The sequence below is a fragment of the Poecile atricapillus genome, chromosome 1, assembly GCF_030490865.1.
Source record: "Poecile atricapillus isolate bPoeAtr1 chromosome 1, bPoeAtr1.hap1, whole genome shotgun sequence".
Taxonomy (NCBI): Eukaryota; Metazoa; Chordata; class Aves; order Passeriformes; family Paridae; genus Poecile; species Poecile atricapillus.
In genome coordinates this window covers 33,430,589-33,451,971 of record NC_081249.1, presented here as the reverse complement: position 1 = coordinate 33,451,971, position 21,383 = coordinate 33,430,589, and the positions used below count along the sequence as shown (strand labels likewise).

The 21,383-nt window shown below is 42.5% G+C and overlaps 1 protein-coding gene across 2 annotated transcripts in view; it reads left to right on the top strand.

Moving 5' to 3' along the window:
• The first annotated feature begins 4,316 nt into the window (after window positions 1-4,316).
• The window catches only part of SLC9A7 (solute carrier family 9 member A7), a 69,311-nt gene continuing 52,244 nt past the window's right edge, over window positions 4,317-21,383 (top strand). For both annotated transcript variants that reach the window (XM_058832667.1, XM_058832659.1), the window contains exon 1: window positions 4,317-4,893. In XM_058832667.1, the coding sequence (XP_058688650.1) occupies window positions 4,632-4,893 (262 nt within the window). In that variant the 5' untranslated portion in view covers window positions 4,317-4,631. The remainder of the gene's footprint in view (window positions 4,894-21,383) is intronic.

Below are 21,383 nucleotides of genomic sequence, written 5' to 3'. Positions count from 1 at the left end.
GATGGAGATGACAGAGCACTCTCAGATAAAATTTCTAGTCATATCCCTCTCAGGCACTTTGAAAGTTTACTGTGAGTCAAAAGCTGTGAGATGTGGCTGCACAATGAGTGACTATTGCACCTTGCAAATAGCACAAAACAGCTTTTACTCTAGCTAGACTTTTGTCTACTGGAAAGGCTAATTATGATTTCTGCACTTGCATTGATGGAAAATGGCAGTTCTGACATTTTCTCAGCTATATGACACCTCTGCAGAACTGATACAAGCAGGGAAACGTGTCACAATTGTTAGCACTTCCAACAAGCTGGAGATTTGAAAAGAAATGGTTTTCAGTAAAAACATGACATGTTCTTCGGGATTCAATTGCAGAACACTTAGCTGTCTTTAAACTCACATCTCAATAGGGCATGTTTTATGGGATCCTGGGGTATGTGGATACCTTACACAGACACAGGAGAGTTGCCCACACAATGATGCCACTGGTACCAGAAGTTAGCTGTGGGTTCAAAACAGGTTGCCATTTTAAAGCATGGTGATGGAAGGGTTTGGCTTAAAAGAGGAGAAAGAATAAAAAAGGGGGAGAAGGGAGTGTGGCTGACATGGAAGCTGCTCTTCAAGGCTGACCTGACAGCTAACCAACTTGCTACTGCATTCTGGATTAATGTGCTAGAAAATGTGAGCGTGCAAAGGCAGTTGCATAAACATGCCATGTATTAAGATAAGGACCTGTTTGATTTTCCATTTTTTATAAGCCCAAACAACAGTGAGACCTTTCTCTACCAGAATCAGTCCTACAACAGCATGTTAGATCAGTGAAAGTCTCAAAACTGCTGCTTTCAACAGCACAAAGAGCCAGTCTCAACAGACTTGCATAACACAGAAAATGTCTCAATAGAGCACCAGTTCTCCAGTGTGATTGACAAGGCATGGATGATGTTAACACCAACAGTTCAAGAGAGAGAGAGATTGAAAATAGGACCTTGCATTTCCCTTACATGATATTATTCAACTCTGGGAATGAGAATAAACCCAAAGTGTATATCAGTTCATGTGATAAAAATGACTTTCTTGACAAACAAAGCTATAAAAGTGCTGAATGGACTCTTCGATGGTGCTTCTGGCAGAATGAACATTTTAACTAGACAAGACTGGTAGGCAAAGGGTAGACTGAACCAGATCAGTCTCTGTGGTGTTTTGGCCAGACTCACATGACTCAATCCTGAAGTCAACTACTTGCCAATGTAAATATTTATTAGCATTTAATACAAAAATCCTCCTGCATCCCTCCAAGTATGGCTGAACTCTGTTGAATGGCTATATTTTGTCCAATGACATATTTCACTGCCATTCTATAGTTTAGTTATCCACTTGGCCTTCCATCTCCCAAATCACTCATTGTTTCTGCCTCAAGAAGGGCCTCTCAAACAGCAAGCAGATCAAAGACCTCTGCCTGGGTCCAGATCAAAATTAGCAAAGGGAAAGAAAGCAGGAATAGAATCAAAACACAGTTTTGCTAAGCAGGCAGGCTGACTTCTGCAACATATGTGGTGGCTCCTGGGCAGAGGTCCCACCAGTAGAGTACATGAAGTTTTAGTGCAGAACAGCTTGGGAAGGGAGGTGAGGCCTACCAAAAAAAATCTGGAATGAAAACTCTAACTGCAGGACTATTACAGTGCTGGAACTACCCCTTGAGGTGAGATTATTGATGTTCCTAATGGACCAAAACCAGCATGGAGACCTGGGAGTTACACCACTGTGAGGAACTGAGCTGTGTCAACATGGATCTCTTACGAGGGTGCAGCCTGGTTTACAGAGATGTATAAAGAAGTTTAACTTGATACTTTTTTTCCTTAGTTGATAGCATACACTCTGGATGATGCTGTTTGAACCAGTTTAAGTATTTATGCACCATGATACCAATCCATGGGTGTAAAGAGACAGCAAGTTTTAGCCTGTATGAACCAAATACGCTCCGTATAACTATATAAGTTTCCTGGCAAAAACTTATTAGATGGAACACTGAATTGAAGCCAATTACATCACTATTAAATTTTGATGCTGTACACAGACAGAAACAATCATGCTCCCATCACCATTTTACATACTGGATTTAGTTACACCCACACAATCCAGAGAAAGAATAAGCTGTACTCACTTTTGCATGCAACAAGAGTGAACATTGTATTTTTAATTTGATAAAAAGACTTGGGGAAGGATTCCTATGAAAAGGTGATACCTGTACAAGGCTACAGGGCAGGAGAGCAGTGGAAAAAGCCTGGTAAATGTGAATGTAGGAGTCCAAGGCTTGAGCTGATGTAGCACTAACACATCAAACCATGGATGAATGCTTTCCTCCATAAACAACAGAGCTCAGCTGGGGAAAAAAAAAAAAAAAAAAAAAAAAAAGGAAAAAAGAAGGAAAATTTGTCTATTATCTTTAAGTATTAAAAGATTTTGCCTGGATATTTCTCATTGTTGCATGGAGAGCAAGAGGTATAGTATGTAGTGAACTGTGGAAGAATAAAACACGGGTGACTGGTGGAAGACTTGGCAGGAAGTAACTTAAGACTGCAGCTCAGCTGAGAGGTGGATAAAATTACAATATACATGGAAATTATCTCCTTAAAAAGACCCATCACATAGTGACAGACTTTGCCTGGCACTATGCAGCACATAAAACCCAAACCCACAGAGGAGAGCCTGTTACTGCATTACAGTTTCTTATTTTACAATTTTATTAGCATTACACATACTTAGCACTATAGTGCATAACTCCAGTCTGCTATGAAGCCTGTAGGTTATAGCCTAAAGATGTATGTTACATTGTATATAGATTGTATATCCTGAAGATACACAGTAAAGATTTAGTGGTTTAATGAGAGCATTATACCAGAAATATTAATTTTGAATGTGAGATTTAAAATAAGTCAGTCTTGAGGCAGTAGTTTTTAATGGTTCACATTGGTTTACAAGCTAGGTCTTCAAGGCAAATTACTTCTTTTCATCTCTAAGAGGTTTACAAATGATGGCACTATCAAAGTAAGCTCTCAGCCCTGTACAATCAGACATTTAAATATAATTGCACCTAATTACACTGGATTCTTAAGGTTGTTAAGGAGAGTTTGCATAAATACTGTATTTAAAAGGACTACATATAAATAGAAGTGTAGATTTACATAGCTGTCATCTTGAAATATTTATAAAAGGGAATTTCTAAAAAATAGCATATGGCACAAAGATAATTCCAGATCCATTAGCAGGAGTAAAATGTTTCTTGTAACTAGAGCATCCCAATAAATATGCTCAGAAACATGATAACAGTGTTAAGAAAGAGCACAACACTCAAGAAGAGATGACCTGGTGTGTAACTAGTTTAAGATGTGGCCAAAGTTATTGTGCTTTCGTTTAATGCAAAATAAAGGCTAAAAATACATGTTAGGTGTTGCGATTGAAAATAACTCTGGGAGAAAGGCCCCAGGAGCAGCTTACATCACCACTGGAAACTGGCAGGTATTCCTCTGGTAGCCAAAGGCAAAGCACTCTCCTGCTGAAGCTGATAAACCAAAAACCCAAAACCAACCAACCAACAAAACTCAAAAAACCCCACAAACCCAATTTTACAGCAGTTTGTATTTCTTTAAACCCAAACAATTTCACTGCTCAATGTTTTGTCTTTTAAGCCACTGTGATTCATTTAATAAAAATAAAAAAACCCAAAAAGCTAAAGGAGAGAGTGCTGATTTTGGGTTGCTTGCAAAAAGTGACTTTTCTTTCCTTCCCCTAACTCAAGATGATTTTCAAACAGTAAACACATGCGCTTTTGGTTTTGTTCAGAAAAAAAAATAAAATTTCAAATTAAAATTGCTGACTAGCTCTCTGTTAATTTCCTACAATTGTCTTGCTTCCTAGAAGCAAATGTCCAGTAGGACGTACCTGGACGAAAACCTCCAAGTTAGCAATATGCATTTAGTAAGCTTTCCTATGTTTTATTTAAAAAAAACAAAACAAAACAAAAAACCCAAGAAAAGCCCGCAAAACCGACAGCGCTCATTCCCTGCCAGTTCACACGGGGGCCGTCCGCTCCTGGCCCCGCTCGAGCCCGGCCATGGGCAGGGCGGGCTCTGTGGCGATGATTTCCAGCACCGCCCCGGTGTAAGAGCCGCTCGCAGGTTCTCTCTGCTCGGCGGGGAGGGAGAGCGGCACCGGCACCTCAGCTCCGCCCGCGCCACCGAGGCGGCACCTGCAGCTCCCGGAGCAGCACCAGCCCCTGGCGGGGCGGGGGGAAATCTCACCCACCCCTACGCCTACACTTCCACCTCCGCCGGGCGGGGCTGAGCACGGGGGAAGCAGGGACACCGCGTCCTTACGGCGGGGCAGCACTTTCTGCCCGGCCGAGGCGAGCGCCGGCGGGGCTGCGCCTTTAAGGGGCCGGGGGAGGCGGTGGCGGGCGGGCTCCTGCGCGCCGGGGCCGCTCCCTCCCGCCGTCCTTCTTTCCCTCCCGCCGTCCTTCTTTCCCTCCCGCCGTCCTTCTTTCCCTCCCCCGCCGGCCGGGCGGGCGGTAGGCAGTGCCCGTGGGCCACCGCCACCGCGGGAGTGGGACGGGGCACCGCGGCATCCCGGCTCCCGCAGCCATGGCCGGGCTCCTGCGCCGCCGGCTCCCGCTGCTGCTGCTGCTGGCAGCCGGGGGGCTGCGAGCGGCGGAGCGGAGCGGTGGCAGCAGCAGCGCCATGGAGGAGCTCGCCACCGAGAAGGAGGCGGAGGAGAGCCACCGGCAGGACAGCGTGAGCCTGCTCACCTTCATCCTGCTCCTCACCCTCACCATCCTCACCATCTGGCTTTTCAAGCACCGGCGCGTCCGCTTCCTCCACGAGACCGGCCTGGCCATGATTTACGGTGAGTCCCGCCGGGGCCGCGGCTCCGCCCGCGCCTCAGCCCCCGGTGTCAGCCCCGGCAGGTGCCGGGAGGGGCGGGGGGCGGCGGCGGGCCCGGTGCCGGTGCCGGGCGCGCCCCTCCGTGCCGCCGGAGGAGCACCGAGCCGCTAAGGCTGGCGGGCGGCAGCGCCGGGCTAGGCCAAGCCCCGGGCAGGGGGAGCCCCTCGCCGCAGAGCCCGGCCGTCTCCGCCGGTGCTCCTGGATCCCCTCGCCGGTGCCTTTACTGGGGTTGGCGACAGAAGGACACTGAGGGGGACACGCGGTCCGCAGCCTGCCGTGCGGCAGCAGAGCGGTGTCCTGCGGGAAGGTGTTCCCCAGCGCCGTGGCAGTGCTGCCGGGAACAGCAGTGAGCCTCCCCGCCTCGGAAAGGCAGCTCGCCGGCCGTACTTCCAGCAGCATGGAGTGCCGAGCCGTGCAGGTCATGGCAGAGATGGCTTTGGAAAGCGCCATGGCGCTGCCCTCGCCGTGCTGTGGCCGCTCCACGCGGAAAGGAGCGTGTTTAGCCTCCGGGTTTGCTCCCTGGCTATCAGAGCGCTGCTGTCACCCGCGGCCCGCGTTTGCGGGTCCCGACTGACCGCAGTGACACTGACCAGACACCCTGACACTGTCCGCGGCTCATCCCGAGCCCTCCTGGTGGAACGAGGGCTCTAATGAGTTGAGTTCGCCCACTGCAGGCCCCTCTGCTCGGGGGATGTGAGTAAGGGGACAGTAAATCCCTCAGGGGAAGCTGTGTCTCCCCTGCGTTTACGGGGCTGATGGTCCAGAGCAGCTGGATAATGTTAGTGGCGCGGGCCCGCTCTCCCTGGTGCTGGCAATGCCTGGCGCAGAGGGCGGCGGGTGAGCCTGAACTGCGGACGCAGAGCCCTCGCTCCGCGGGGAACTCCAGAGCTGTGTTCGGTGTGTGCAGCTTGCCACGCAGAGCATAGTGGGTTGCGGTGAAGAGCAGCCATCCATTCGAAAAATTGTCTGCTGGTGATTGGCTACTGCCATAAGCGCCGGGGGCACTTCTCCTTCGCCAGCGGAATCTGTTCCTGCTGAACCGCGCGAAATACCTGCCCGATGTTGGTCAGGATAAGTGTATTGAGGGTAACCACACGTGAGAAATTCAGCATTCGAGGGGAGGGGGGAAAATGAAGCTTTTCCTCCCCGATGAGTACTACTGCTCTTGAGTGCTATGTGATTGCTTGCAAAGCAGTGGAATTTTCCTCTGCTGATGCTTCTCTTAAACCATCCCAATTTGCTCTTAGTCACTGATCTCTTTGCTGCATTGCTGTGTAGTTCACATATGCTCATTGCTGAAAACCAAGAAATTAACAACTGGGCATATAAGTAAGTTATGCACTGGCATGATAATGCTTAGCAGCTGAAGAGTGCCCAGGAGACAGCAGATAAACTATCTGCATTGATTGGAAAAGAGACAGGGTAAGGTGGTACTGAAGATGTCTAGATATTTCCCTAGTGTTGTCACCTTTGGAAAGTTCATTTATGATGTTTTATGATGATTTTAGTGGCTTAGTTTATGCTGAAAAATCTTGTGTATGTGGGTGTGTTAATGCATGCAGTACAAGTGTCAGGGCATCAAGGGCATTTGGGTATGTGTTTTGATGAGCTGCGTGGGAAATGAGAAATTGTTCAGCTGGAGAAATTCTGCCTCTCATTAAACTCAAATTAGTTTGCTCTAACACATAGTTCCTGATCTGTGAAAGGGGTGTTATGTGCAAATGCCAAAATTTTGTTTTAGGAAAGGCACTATGCTTTATCTCTTTCAGCCCCACCGGCAGCATCCAAAAAAAGAACAATTGGCTCAAACTATTACATTTTCTAAGTGTGCCCTCACTTAAATAATTTTGCTTTCATAGACTGTTCCTCAATATACTTGCCTTCTAAATGATTCCCCTTATTATATCAAAATACATGGTATTCTCCCTCACAAACAAACTGACTCTTGCCTTTTCATGGCAAACATCCTAGGAGACTTGTTCAGTGAGTTCAGTTCCTACCTAGCATGGTTAACCTCCATGCTGATAAAGCTGGCTTCACTTTAACATTTCACAGACTTTCTATGGAGCAAAAAGAACAACACAGCAAGTGCCGTAGTAACTTTCTGTTATACTTCTGATAACTGGGCTTGAGTCTCCTCTTCCTGCCTTGCCGTTTAAAAGACAGCGGTTAAACTGATAGATGGGTTTCTATTTTGCTGATAACTTGCTGTCTGAGAAATGCACTTTTAAAAAAGCAATGTATGTATTTACAGTGCATATGTTTGATCACTCTGCCTTAAACACAAAATCATAAGGCAATATGTCAAGAGTTTGTTGTTTGAGTTCTAAAAGCGCAAGTATCTATTAGTGCTAAATAAAATTGAATTCTAATGTTGAAACCATATCAAGGGTGCTGCTCTGTGGAAGTTAAATACTAGCAAATGTCAGCTGCTCCAGCAACAGTATTGCTGGCATTGCTGATGCAAGTTGTGGAGCAATTAAAAAATAATCCAACAGAACCCAAGCAAACACCACACTGCCACAACAGAGAAATGAGGGAATTGGAACTTTGCTGACACATGCATTTCAGCCTGTGATAATGATCATGAAGCTTGCTGTTCTTAGTGTTGGTCAGAGTTGGAGGATAAAGTGTTCCAAGACATGTTTTTCCTGAAGAGGTTTGGTGGTGACTTTGTTTTATGAGCTTTTGTGCTCTGCTGAGAAGCATCACCATGTGGTAGGAGCAGCAGGATGTGGACCATGCACCTGGACAGCTCAGGGTGGACTTAGGGGTGAGAAGTGATGGTGGGCCCCTGTGCTCTGCTCCTTAGGAGGCAGCCACCTGGATAAGCAGGTGTTTCCTAGCAGATTCAGTGGCAGCACTGCCAGTAGGCAATTTGTCCCTTTTGATAAGTGGTAATTCAGGCAACTGGCCACCCATGAATCAGCACAGGTGTCAGCCCTGCCAGGTACCTTCTTGTCTGTGGGGCTGTTCTGGAATATCTGGGGCCACACGTGCTAGTGATGCAGATAAAAGTAAAAGCAAACTGGACTTGGGTACAGTGAAAGAAAAACAGTATATGAAGAGGAATATAATACTTCTATTGCCTTTTGTGGAACACAAATGAGAGAGAAGCTGTATGTCTTCAGGATAAAAATATTATCTCTTTTCTGGAATACTATGTATCAGACTAAGTTTCTGTGTCCACAGAGTAGATACAGAAAAGGTCTATTTTTAACTCATCTGGCTGCAGTGCTCTCGGTTAGAATTCTAGTATCTACACTTGCTAAAGATGACCTAACTCATCTCCACTGCCAGCAAAATAATGTCAGTTTTGGTTTTTAATAGGCCACTTTGACATAAGCCTCCTAATACTAGATTTAGGATCATAACTGAGCGCCCAGTTTTGAGAACATTATCCTTTCTCTGTCAGCCTGCTTGTTCTTCCTGAATATTATTTTAAATCACTTCACTAAAGGCTTTAAAAATTAGTCTTGCTCAATTTTTTGGCTGCTCAATATGTTTTAATTGTAATGCAATTTTTTTCTGTAAGCTTGCTTTATGGCCTGTGGCTGGGTGGAAAAATTATAAATTCATCTTGTGAGAGAAATTTAGATGAAATTCTATGTAGCTTTTATTAATCTGCATGTATTTCAGATCTGCTCCTCAGGCAGGGGTAGTTGGATAGCTTATAATTGCTGCTGCTTCTGAAATACCTTTGGAGTACAATTCATCTCTAGTCCTCAGGGCAGTGATTTTGGGCTTCTTTCTTTGTTTCTGTGGGTCTGGGGGTTTTGTTCTTTTGTTTCTATAAGGGTAGTTATAGGTTTCTATAGGTAATCTTTAATTAAGATAAATTAGTTCATTTTTATGTTTGTTAACTTAGTTTTCATGAGAAGTTCTGTCAAATCAGCACCAGAAAACCCTCTGATCATAGCATAAGCCGAAGAAGAGAGAAATGGCAATATGGATTTCTTTTGCACGAGGAAGCCTTTGGTGCCACACCTGGCTGCTAAAGCTGGTACTGCTCTGCAGCACCGTGTAATTGCAGGAACCACGCAGAGGCTGGAGGGGGAAGGTGTTCCTCTGCATGTACTGTAATTCTCATCTGAATTAGAAAGTTATCACAAACAGATGCCAGATCTGTAATACTGCAGAGCTCACACGCCTGCCTGCCTTCTGCTCCCATGTGAGTGTGCAGGTTGTGTTAGCTGGAGTGTGCTGAGCTGAGGGGAGGTAACCTGATGTCTGGTGCACAAGCTGCTTTGTCAGAGTGAGATGGTTCCATGATAGGTTAATGTTGCACATCTCTGGGCCCTGTAGGAGCTTGAGGTTTTCCTTGTTCCAAAATAAATTTTCTGAAGTGGACACACTTCCAATTTTTCATTGCTACTTTGCAATAGAAATATGTCTCTATACAGGTCTGCCAATGATTCCCCCTGAAAGAACACAAGGACTGAACTGCTCTGTAGATGGAGAACATCTGCAACAACTCTAGGAACTTCTGCTCTTGGTGAAGATGAGGAAACAGAAAAGGAGATGGTGAGGGGGTATATAAAAGCTATCAAGTCCAACAGCATGCCCAGAATTTCCTCTCAGGTGTTAATGGTGTCCCGATCTCAGTGCTTCTTTACTTAGTCTTTGGGGGTCTATATTTCTGGCAAGAAATTGTTGTGAGAGAGGTCCGGGTTCTCACTTGTCTCCTTTTTGTCTGGTAAAGTAGGCCTTTGTTTTAAAGATGGTCATAGAAAGGTGATAGGGAAAGTTTCCTTGGCTGTGTTACCAAAAATCTGTGTGACAACTAGTGTGTAATCTTATCTCTGGATTTCACAGTACTGCATTGTAAATTTTCTGTAATGAACTGTAATTGGTCATTCAAACAGAATGAAAAAATCAGATACTTTTTTTTTTTTTAGAAATGTAATTTAAAAATATTGTGCTGAACAGAAATTTTTATAGCTGTGTATTCCTTTGCAGTGTACCTTTAATAAAAATTTCTCAGTTCCTGTGCTATGGAAAGATTAGAACACCTGAACACTGAAATTGCCTTCACACAAAGCAATTATCCACACAGCAGGGAATGCTTCTGGGTCACCTGTACAGGCAGTCCTGGGCACCATCTAGGAATATCTGTGCAACCTGTGAAACACCTTTAACTGAACTTGTGAAACACCAGAAGCTGAGTGTCCTGGGCTCACTAAGAGAGTTACTAGAGAGAGCTCTAGACCTCTGCTCTGTGCCCTCCCAGCACAACTGGAAGCAGATGTAGTCCTTGCCTCTGACTTATCCAAACTCTCCCTTCTCAAGGGATTGGCCTTGATTCCAAGCCAGGATGGGTTCCTGCAGCACTCATAGATAGCTCTGGAAGCAATGATGGGAATTGATTCCCTGTGACAGGAAATTGTCATGGTTCAGCTAGCTATGATCCTTTTATATCCTCAGTTCCCCAAACCTCACTTTGTAGGTGCATAGCAGCCCTTAACCCCGCTCCTTCCTTCTCAAAGTTGAGCTCTCTTTACCAATCAGCTCTGCAGAGTAGTTCAAAACATCTTAAGAGAGTTGGGTGAAACCTTTCTCTCACTTCTGGCAGGGAGCTATTTCCACCCCCATCTGCTGCTATCTGAACAACCATTATCCCCATTAGGTAGAAATGACAGCTTCACCTTCAACTGATTTAGAAACCAGGTACCTGAAGCAGGAACCTCAACTCTGCCATTATTAAAGTATAAAAAAAAGTTAGAGGACACAGTTTGCAGTCCAGAACTATGTATGGGCTGTTAGGGGCCAGAAATAAAAATATTTTGCAGTTCTTATCTAGGCCTTTAACAGTTGTGTACCATGGATGCTCTCTCCTTGCTTATGTGCTGAATGCTGAACTGTCCCTGTGTGTTCAAGAGACAGCCTCAGTATTTAACTCAAATCTGTTGTTTCCATGCTGACAGCCAGAAATACCAGCTTGTAGACTTAATTTTTTCCCCCAACACAGGGTACTTATTTGTGACTCAGGATTAAAGCTTTATCCCCGTTAAATACTGAATATAGCCTTTCTCGCCCTGCTTTAGACTAAGTGGTGTCTACATTGAAAGAATGTGATATAAGCAATTCTTTTAGAAGAGTATTTATGTTGAAGGGATTTTTACTAGTGTTGTAAAGAGTACACAGTCATTCTCAGCAGTTCAGATCTTTTCTGTCTACCAGAGATAGGTAATTTAACTAAAGTGCACTGCTTTTTTCTCCCCTATTAAAAAGCACTTCAGCCTGCAATTAGCCGAGTGTGAAGGGAGAAAAGCAAAATTGTGGGAAACTGCTGGTTTGGGTTTTTTTCCATGCACTGAAATCAGACAAATCAGTTTATTTTAGGAGTACCTAAAGGGCCTTGAGAGCTATGGTGGAAGAAACTGTTGGGTTTTGCTTTTTTTCTTTCATTGGGGAGAAAGAGTTGAAGACTCCCTCTAAATTACAGTTGAGGAGATGAACTTTGCTCTTAGCCAGAGGAGATCTGTGGTTTCTTGTGCTTTCCTCATGGCTTTGGTATTCCATGTTGCTTTCCAAAGGCTGGGTGGAAGCTCTCCATTCCGCTTGATGCAGATATATGTGTGAGTGATCCATGGAGAAAGATCACACCCTGTCCTGGCAGAGCCCTTGTGGCTGCAGCACTGCTGCCAGGGGTGTCCGTGGGCTTGGCTACACTGCTGGCTCAGCAATGGGGTAGATCTGCTGCCATGGGAGGGTCCTGGCCCTAATGCCACACTGGTGGGACATGCAGGTTTGCTGTAGCCTGGGCTACTTCTCCACAGCTACCACTTTCACTGTTTGTAGCTTTTTTCAAAATGTCTCTTCCTTGTTGAAATAGGTCTGTAGTAGATGGTTTTAAAGGCACCTGAAGCCACCAGAATACCTGTTGAATGTTTTAAGTGTATTTGAATATATTACTGGTTCCTCCTCTGTTACCTTGTAAACTCCTTGGAAAGGGAAGTTTAAACAGCAAAGCTGTGAGTCTTGGTGTGCTGGATTTCTGGAAGTGTTTAAATAAAGACTTTATTTTATTCTGTTTATTCAGAATGTCATTCCTTTCTATAGCCATCTTTATTTCTCACTTAGACTTAAAAAAATAAGGTAGGATTGAGGAGATTTTAAGTCAGTTTGACATGTGCACCTGCTCCTTTATTGTGAAATTGGGGGACTGTTTTTAACAAAAAAAAGAGGGATGGAAACAAAGGAACATGCTACAAATGTATTCTAAAATGCAATTAACTTGTCTGTGCAGAAGATGACAGTCTCTGATGTGCTGGCTGTTTATGGGAGTGTGGTGTGTGCACCTGCATCTCTTGCCATCAGTGGCTCGGTGAAGAGAAAGCTGCTTGGTGTCACCTACGTGTGAGAATCTTCCCTGTGTCAGCTCTGCAGCAGGGCACGCCACGTCCACGAGCGGCGCCGACACACTGGGAACGTGGTTACTGCTTCTGAGGCTCAGAGGCTGCTCCATTAATTCAAGAACCGCATTAAATGTGAAAAGTGCTGTTAACCTTTGCCATTGCTTTGAATATGAGATGCTAACAGAAAGATGATGTAACTGATGATAGTTTAAAAATAGCAAGGGTCCCACATGGGTATGACTAGCTTTTGGTTTTTACTAGGAATCTGTTAGAATGAGTGCTATTTTCTTCCACACTAATTCTAAGAAATTACTTCCCCCACACATACACTTCTTAGCACTTGATATCAAGTCCTCCAGTAGTGAAAGGGGACCTGCATTTTAAGTGCCATATGCCTCTCTGCCCTTGTTTTACTGCTGCACAATCCTTCCTATTTCTCACTCCTTTGTAACAGTCTTCATTGTACTTACTGATTGTGTAATGGCCTTTCTCCTGAAAAGGTTTTCCTTATCCATGAGAAAACTTGACTGTTCTTCTCAAAATGCCTTCTTAGTGAGAGAATACCAACTTATTTTAATTGGCTTTTAGCCTTGCTGTGTAATTGAACTCTTCTTGGGAGCCTAACTTCTAAAGGCTCCCTCTGAAGCATCAAAGTGGCAAACACAGAGGGCTCCCCGGCTAGCTGGGAGGAAAGGGTATTCACAGGAAAATTGAAGAGTGAGTGGAGTTGACATCACTGGTTACGCTGCAGTTTTGCACTGTCTGGAAAATACAGGAATAATATGGAAGAAGAAAACTGGTGTAAAGACTTATTTCTGTTGGGGAAGTGCCACGCACACTTTGTTTCTCCTGGGTTATCTTTGATATTTTAGTTGATTATTATGTAATGTTGTATATTAAGAGATGAGGAGGCTGACTATAAGTGACCTTCCACAGACATGCCTGGCAGGGTTGGCTGTAGCATCTTCTCCTGGCTCATGAAATTCAAGTGGACACTTCTTGTTTGGTTTGTCTTGAAGATTTATACTTTGAGAGTCATCTTCATACTCTGCATAGCATAAAGGGTGTGGCTTTGTCATACTTATCTGCATACTAGTGTCTTACAGGGAACATATTCCCACCAGACACGAGTTACAGTGAATCATTCTTGGAAGAAAATAAGTATTTCAAAGATGTGTTGGTGTGTGTGAAATAACCTTTATGCTAGAATTGACTTTTATGTAGGTAGCTGAGTGTTCCGACATTGTTTCAGGCTAACCTTTATTGCTTTTGATCTCTGCACAGCAGTATGTCTGACTTGGCAAAAATTTGTTTATGAAGTTGATTTCTATATCTAGAGACTTTTAACCTTCTTTCAGCCATGTTCACTTGCATTAAAACAATGTATGCACACACAATCTTTCTGATTATCTTTTGCAGCGATACATAAATTATAAAATTAATCTTTTCCTCAGCACTACATAACTGAAGAGTTAGTGAGTGATTTCCTTATGATGATCTGCTTGTTAAGCTGCAGTAACAAAATATAATTGCAGCATACTCTGATTATACATGTGCCTGCATGAAACAGAGAAATGTCAACATAGATATCTTGGTGATACTTAGTACTTGATTATGTCCCCCATTTCCTCAGGGAGCCATAAAAAGGGTTTATTGCTATTGCTGGCAAATGCTTGAGTCTACTTATTTCAACATTTTCATTTTTTGATCCTAATGGTTTTGGGATCTCTTCCAAAGTATAAAAGATGGGATAGTTACATTATTTTTGTTCTCTGTACTTCAAACAAAAATATCTAATCTCATTACATCTGGTGCTTATGATGTTAGATAGTGTTTTGTCAACCCTAATTATAGATAGGGGTTGCATAGTAATAATAAATGCAATAATTGCATTATTCTTTGTTCATACATATGATATAGCCCCTCTTCTAAAGACTGAGAGTTTGGGGCAGGAGGCGTAAACGCGGCCTAATCTGCATTTACGATCACTTAACCTGTGAAAGCTAAGGCCCCCCATCAGGGTCTCAATCTTCTAGGTACTGCTTGAACTTATAGTTATGTTCTTAAAACAAAAACAAACCCTACAATCTGCCTCTGAAGCATTGGGTTTGCTATGCTCACTAGCCAAAGTCAGAGGTTGTCTTTACTTCTCTGTTACCAGGCCACAAGTTGTTTTCCTGCATCTCTACCACAGCTCTAAGAGAAAGCTGAGACTCACAATTTTTGGAGCATGATGTCTACAAAAATTTTTTAGCCTCCTTTTGCTCTTCTTTCTTCATTTTCATGATGATGATATGTAAGCCCAGCTCTCCAATGGTTCCTGTGGGTATTACTATTGTCATGTATTTTAGCTCTCCTAGAAATTGTATTATGCTGACTGTCTGTTTCTTTTGTGGGAATCTCCTAACACTCTTTCCTTGTTACTTCATTTATCTCCATGGTGCATCCATTAACTTATTTTAAAGCTGACAGCCTGGGTTCCTCTCCATACATCAGACATACTTTTTTTTCCCAGTCTAAACTAAAAACCTTTGCTCACTTCCCTGCCTCATGGGAATGTGAGGATTGGCTCAATATCAGAATGGCTGAAATAGCTTGTCATTTTTATCTTCCTCCTGCTACCATGGTCTTCTTCACTGGGACTGGTTCTCCTGGCCGCTAATGAAACTATCTGTGCATTGTCTTCACCTGTAACCTGTTTAAGCTGTGGAAGTTATTTCTAGGTAACATGTGAGTAAGGCATGAATTCGTATGCCTATCTACATATTTACAATCCAGGCTTTCATTTCAACATTGGCTCCTTTGATGTTCTGGTTCTCGAGGCACAGGAGAATTTTGTTCAGATTAAACCTTTGCTATTTGTGTTGTAAGAAACTTCCCTGACCCTCTCTTGCTTTGTTTCAGCATTCTCAGCTGTCCTCAGTAAAGTGAAAGATAAAGATTCCACTATCTCTAGGACCATTTAATTGTAACAAGAATCAAACTAACTTTTTAAACTTGCTAATAGACTGTGTCAAGACTAAAACCTGATTTTTAGCCCTTATACTTTAAAGAAAGGCTTAAAGTTTCACTCGTGATCAATGTATGGATTTCACAACTCTGAGAAGAAAACTTGGACCATTGTGACTATTTAGCCCCAGGGTTATGTTACAGAATTTTCCTTGAGCATTCAGCAAGGAAAATTGAGTTAATTTGCAACATTTATAGTAAGTAACAAATTTATAACAAGTTTATAAGAAAACCGTTCTTTCAGTAAGTTAAGGTTTCCAAGATCTTCAGAACACTTAAATGCAGAAAAGGGCAATGCACAAGAACAACAACTAGAGCTTTTGTAATTGTGTCAAGCTGCCAGAATCCCAATGATACAACGTGCATGGCATTTTTGATCCTTGAACAGATCACATTTGACCTGTGTGTGTTCACCCACACAAAACATGCACACCTCAGAGCTGAATTACTTTCCAGAATAGCCTGTTCTTGTGTAATACTCTGTCTGAGCACAGAGACAGATTTCTGATGCTTTACTTGATTGGAAACAGTATTTATTTGCATGTGATTTAGTGTAGAAAATATACCATCTTATGTGTGGATATGGTATTTCTTTAATGATACCAGAAAAAATTGTCAGCTAAAACTTAGGTTCTTCTTTCTATTGTCCTGATACATAAACTGAGTGTATGTTGCGTGGAGAATATAAAAAGGTCTGTGAATCATATACTGAGATAAATATATGACTGGTGGAAAGCTGATACACCTCAAGTTAATAGGTATACTCCTAAATTTAACTGCTCTTACTGTAGTTGGTTTTCCTGTTACATTGTATTTGCCTTACTGGTTGAGAGGCTTGAAACAGCAGCTTGTTGACAAATGCAGATTTATGGGAAGTTCCTGCTCAAACAGGGGCTTTCTGAGGTTTGGAGGCAGTCGACTGGTGCAACCAGGAAGGTGTTGTAGAGCTGTTAAAAAGGTTTGGGAAGACATTACTTATTTCTATTAGCAGCAGTTTGCCAGAGATCCATTCCATAATCCTGAGCTTCAAAGATAAGGAAAATTAATTTGAAAACAGTATCATATTTTTAAAATGTCTGTAATGTCTGGAGCAAAGCTCATTTTTATCCTGAAACTCAAACTGACCAAGTTCCTCGGACTAGAAGTTACTACAGGGATGTCACATTTGCAGGAAATGTTCTGTTAGACAAGTGGTTGTATTGGCCAGGAAAATTTATCTATGACTTAGGATTTCATGGTCTTGAGAATCAAGCAGTCTTGCTGTAAGCTTCAGTGAGTAGGAGGTCAGCCAGTACTAAAAAAGTCACCTAACCTGGCCAGAAGAAGTTGCAGAACAGATTCCTTCAGCAACAGGTACCTCAAGGAGAAATGCTTGGCTGAATTGTGTCTGTAGAGAGAGATGAAGGCAGAGGACTCAGGCTTATTGAAATGGACTAAAATGCTGACTAGGAAAGAAAGAACTATTTGGGGGTGGGATATTAATTTTTTTAGGGGTGGAAAATCAATGGCTGAAAAACTAGAAGTTTTCTGCAAAGAAGAAAAATATTCTGATTTACTAGTCTAGTTTTCCTTGCTATATTCCTGTGCTATTTGTTTGACCTTTCTGTTTAGTCTGTGGGTCACAGTCCAGTAACCTCAAATCTTTGAGATAATAAATAGGAAATCCTGAAAAAGAACACTTTCTCTTAGGAACTTTACTAAGGAGGGGAGTCCTGGCTGTGACTGGGGTTAGGCTGTTGAGGTGTACAGTGACAAAGGTTTTTGGAAGTCAGTGCCAGTTACACCATCTCTGAACCATCACAAGCAAATTGCTCAGGCCTTAAAAATGTTTTCAGTCACCTGTTCATGCTACTGCTTTTTTTCTTTTTATTCCTCATTGCTTGATACACCTACAGGAACAGTATGATAACAGGGACCAGGGGAATAGTTGGACTAATGCTGCTCATCAGCTTGAAGCTAGAATCCAGTTTTTATCACTGCTTGTTTATATGGGATGGGGAAAAAAAATGTGTGCGTATTTACAGCTCCATGAAATACCAAGTATCCAAACAAGATAAAATCTTTTGATTTTAATTTTTGCCTCTTAAAGATGGAAAATAATGCTAGATCTCAAGTGCAACAGGAAAGGTTTGCTCAAGGTTGCTTGGGAAACTCAGTGCTGAATCAGATAGTGAGCTGTGATTCTGTCCTTACTCAGTGATTTCCATCAGCGTTGTCTTTACAGTTCCAGGAAAAGCGGAACCTCTGCTCTGAAGCAGTTGATGCTGTGCGTGCTCTCTGCTCTTGTAATGATCACACAGGACCCCAGCTAAACACGATCTGACTTTGCATATCCACCTGTGCCTTTTTTCTTTATAATAGCCATGCAAAGCAGGCAGGCTGCCACGTCTCTTATGGGAGAAGTGGTGTGAGTCAGAGAGTGTCAGGGTGCTGGAGTGCCCTTCCCCATGGCTGAATCTCAACCTAGCACAGAGGAGTGGAGTGACTTCTTGTGGCCCTTTTTTTCTGGTCAACTATTATGAAAAGAGGTGACTAATTTTTTTTTAAGGGTGTCTGAATATTGGTAAAGCAATTAATGGGGGGTTTCCTGGGGTCTCCTGCCTTGTGGTGTTTTGGTGTTTGCCACAAGTGTCTTAATATTGGGCTTTGTGTGCATTACTCATGTTACAAGATCCTCTCAGTCCTTTATCTTCATTTGGTTTTGTGCAAATTTTTAGTTACTGTTATGGCAGAAGGATTGTGTCACACCTTGTTAACTTTCAGTTGAATTTAATGGTAAGTTTTCCACTTAGACTGCTGGATAATATGATCTTTTACTCAGAGAATAATCAAAACTAAATCCAGTCCTCAAAGCAAATACTTCTGTAGAGACCAGTCAGTATACAGGATAATGAATATGTGAATTTTATCTATGTAGTGATATTATCTGCCAATCTTTTAAAAAACTTGTTATGTTTGTGGCCTGCAGCTTGGCAGCCTGGCACTCTGAGTGTTTTCCCAATGATCTGGTAACTCAGTCTGTCAGCATTTAGCATGAGCAATTGGGCACACCTTTTGTCAGAGCTTTGCTATTGTAACAAATATGACACTTTCTCTTGAACCCATCTGGATCTTATAGCCTGAAACATGATGATAACAATGATAATGCTGTGCTCATCCCCGAAGTCCTGTTCCAGCTATTTATTCCAGAAGAATATGGTAGGCTGAAGAGTCTATCTGATTTCTCAGGATAATTAGCTCCAATCCCCAAACTGGTTCTCAATACCTAACAGCTGGGTAACACTTCACTGTAAGGCGCAGTTATCCAATTTGATCTCCCATTTACTGTTGCTTAACCTGCTCATATTTCATAACAATTTCTCTTGCTTAAATTGATACAGGTTGTTTAAAGTAAAAGCAAAAAAAAATTATATTTTTACTGGGTGGCATTTGCAATTGTATAATTTATTTTTAGAATTTGGGGGAAATTTTTTTTTGTGTGTGTTGGGTTTTAGCAAAAGCACTGTGAAGCTGGTTTTTTTTTTCCAGCTACTGAGGAAAGGCTCACTGAAGCAGGAATTCTCTTGAGGTCCTTGGCATGAATAGACATTGCAGCAATAATTTTTCTTTTCTCAAGAACTATTTTAATTACTTCAGCTTCAGAATACATCATTGTCAGGACCTGACATGAACATACTTTTGTACAGAAGCAGCAGAAAGCAGAAATACCTGCAACAATGTTTCAGCATATCAGTAACCTCTCTTTATTTCTGTCATTCCTTCTTTCTTCGACTTACTGATCCCTAAATAAAAAGGAATGGGGAAAGGTAGCCCTTCTGTGTATTTGGGAGGGAAGGTACTGTGAAAAAACTTTATTCATACAGAAACACATGTGATTTTTGAAATAGAACTTTTAAATGATACAGTGCTTCACAAATCATTTTTACTCAGTTTCTACCATTTTCCTGTTTTGTTTGTAATGTGTATGTTTTCTAGCTGCCCGTTGTACAGATCAGCAAATCTTCAGTGCATCCTCTGAAGGCTTGGATTTTCTTTGGCTTGATTTTCATTATGGCCCTATTGCCATTCTTTGCAATTTGAAGAAAGCCTGCATTCATAAGGATTACTGCATCTGCAATGGATGAAGAATAAGCAGGAATGATGAACTCCAGTGGTCATGAATGGGCAGATTGTCCCGGACATTTATTCAGTTGTCAGTATATTGTGGAGTATTTGGGCTGAAAAAAATGTTAGCATTGGGTAACATACTCTTTTTATTAAAAGCACAGTAGAGTACTCAGAGAGGGTGTATAGTCCAAGACACTAGCACAGCACACGCTGTCTCTCTTCCTAAGTGTGATTGATTTGTTTATTTCTCACTGAAAGCTTGTAATTTTAGATTTTAATTCTACTTTCCATTGCTAGCTCTGCTTATCTTATCAGACAAGTCTTATCAAAAGGTGCTTGCAATTCTGAGTGGGATGCTACACTGTGTTATGCCAGGAGCACTGAACAAGGAATACTCGGCTGTGCTGGTGGAATATCAGAGTTGATTCTGGAGTCTGAAATGTTCCCTGTGCTTCTCAAATAAAAATGGTACTGTGATCAAGAGTGCCTTCAGATTCCAATTTACCCTTGATGGGGCAGGTGTTGGTAAATGCAGATTTTTTTTCCATGGTGTTTGGATAAAGCACTTCAGCAGTTCTGTCCTCGGTGATAACAGTCTCTTCTGCATAAGATGTTAACTGAGCAGTTGCTGTACTTTCAGGTGCCATGCAGCACTTCCCAGTGCTCCATTACTGGGGCAATTTAGGAGTATCTCATGTTAGCATCTGGTTCAGCTACAACCAACAATTCAAACAGATAAAACATAGGAAGCTAGTACAATGTAATTTAAAATAGCGAATTACAGTGAGATTGTTTGGTGTTTTGGAAGGTATGTGTGAGTAGTGTGTCTCGTACAGGCATGTCTTGACTGCCTGGGGCTTCTGATTCCATTGGCAGTAGCTGGTTTAGCAACTGCACAAATCAAATACATGTAGTAAAAATACAGCATTTCGGTGGGTGTCATTTATTGCACACAGTATTAATATTCTGGTCTGAAGAAGGTTTTCTTGCTTTTGAGATTTCACTATGAAATCTCTTCTGGTTGAGTCAAGCAATTATAGCCAGACTTCGATGCAGCTACTGAAGTGGTGAATGTTGGTGGTGCTTTTCGAAGACAGTCTTCTCTGACCAGTACTTTGCTACTGGTAGTTTGCTATTGACAACTCTTGCATTAAGGCCTTTGAATAGCAAACTAAGAGCTTGAAAAATAGCAGGTGTTTCGGAGAGAGAGGAAAGGAAGCAAGCAATGCGGAAAAGATTTTCCCCTGATGAAGACACAGTGCTATATAAGCCATCTAGGTGCTTATTTTGAACACTGGTTTCTTCAGCTTTTCTGTGAAATTATTTTGTATGTACTTGCCATCTTTAGGATCTTTGCTAGTGCTAGACTCGAGCACACAGTGTTGTGCTCTTTTGCATTTCTCTGCTAATGTACCTGTGTTCCCTTGTTTGACAGGAACTGGTGTGACTGTGTTTCCTGACATCAGGACATCTGTGATTATTGCTCAGATATGTTGTTAATTTAATATTTGCACTTCTGTACGCATCAACTGCCCAGCTGTTACCTGTCAGGCTGGATTTGTATTTCTATAGCCATGTCACAGATACAATTTTTTACATGTTCCTACTTGATGATTTTGACAGGTCACACTGAAGGAACTGGACTGCATAGTATGTTTGTAGGAACCAGCTTCCATTGTTCTTCAGACACAGAAAATTTAATAACAGTGTCCTATATTACTATACCCCATGTTCAAGTAGACTCCTAGCATATTTCACAGGTCTCTGGATACTGCAAAAATAATGACTGTTGTACTCATACTCTGAAAGTGTACCAGGTCAACCTGTGTGCTGCTTCTGCCATTCTAAGAAAATGCATCATTGTATTTGTGCCACTGTGCCTCACCTGTGCTTCGACTGCACTAGTCCAACTTGTCCTTTATCTTAGACTCAAGGGTATTGTGTTTCCAGCAGCAGTGAGGAACAGCTCCTAGATACT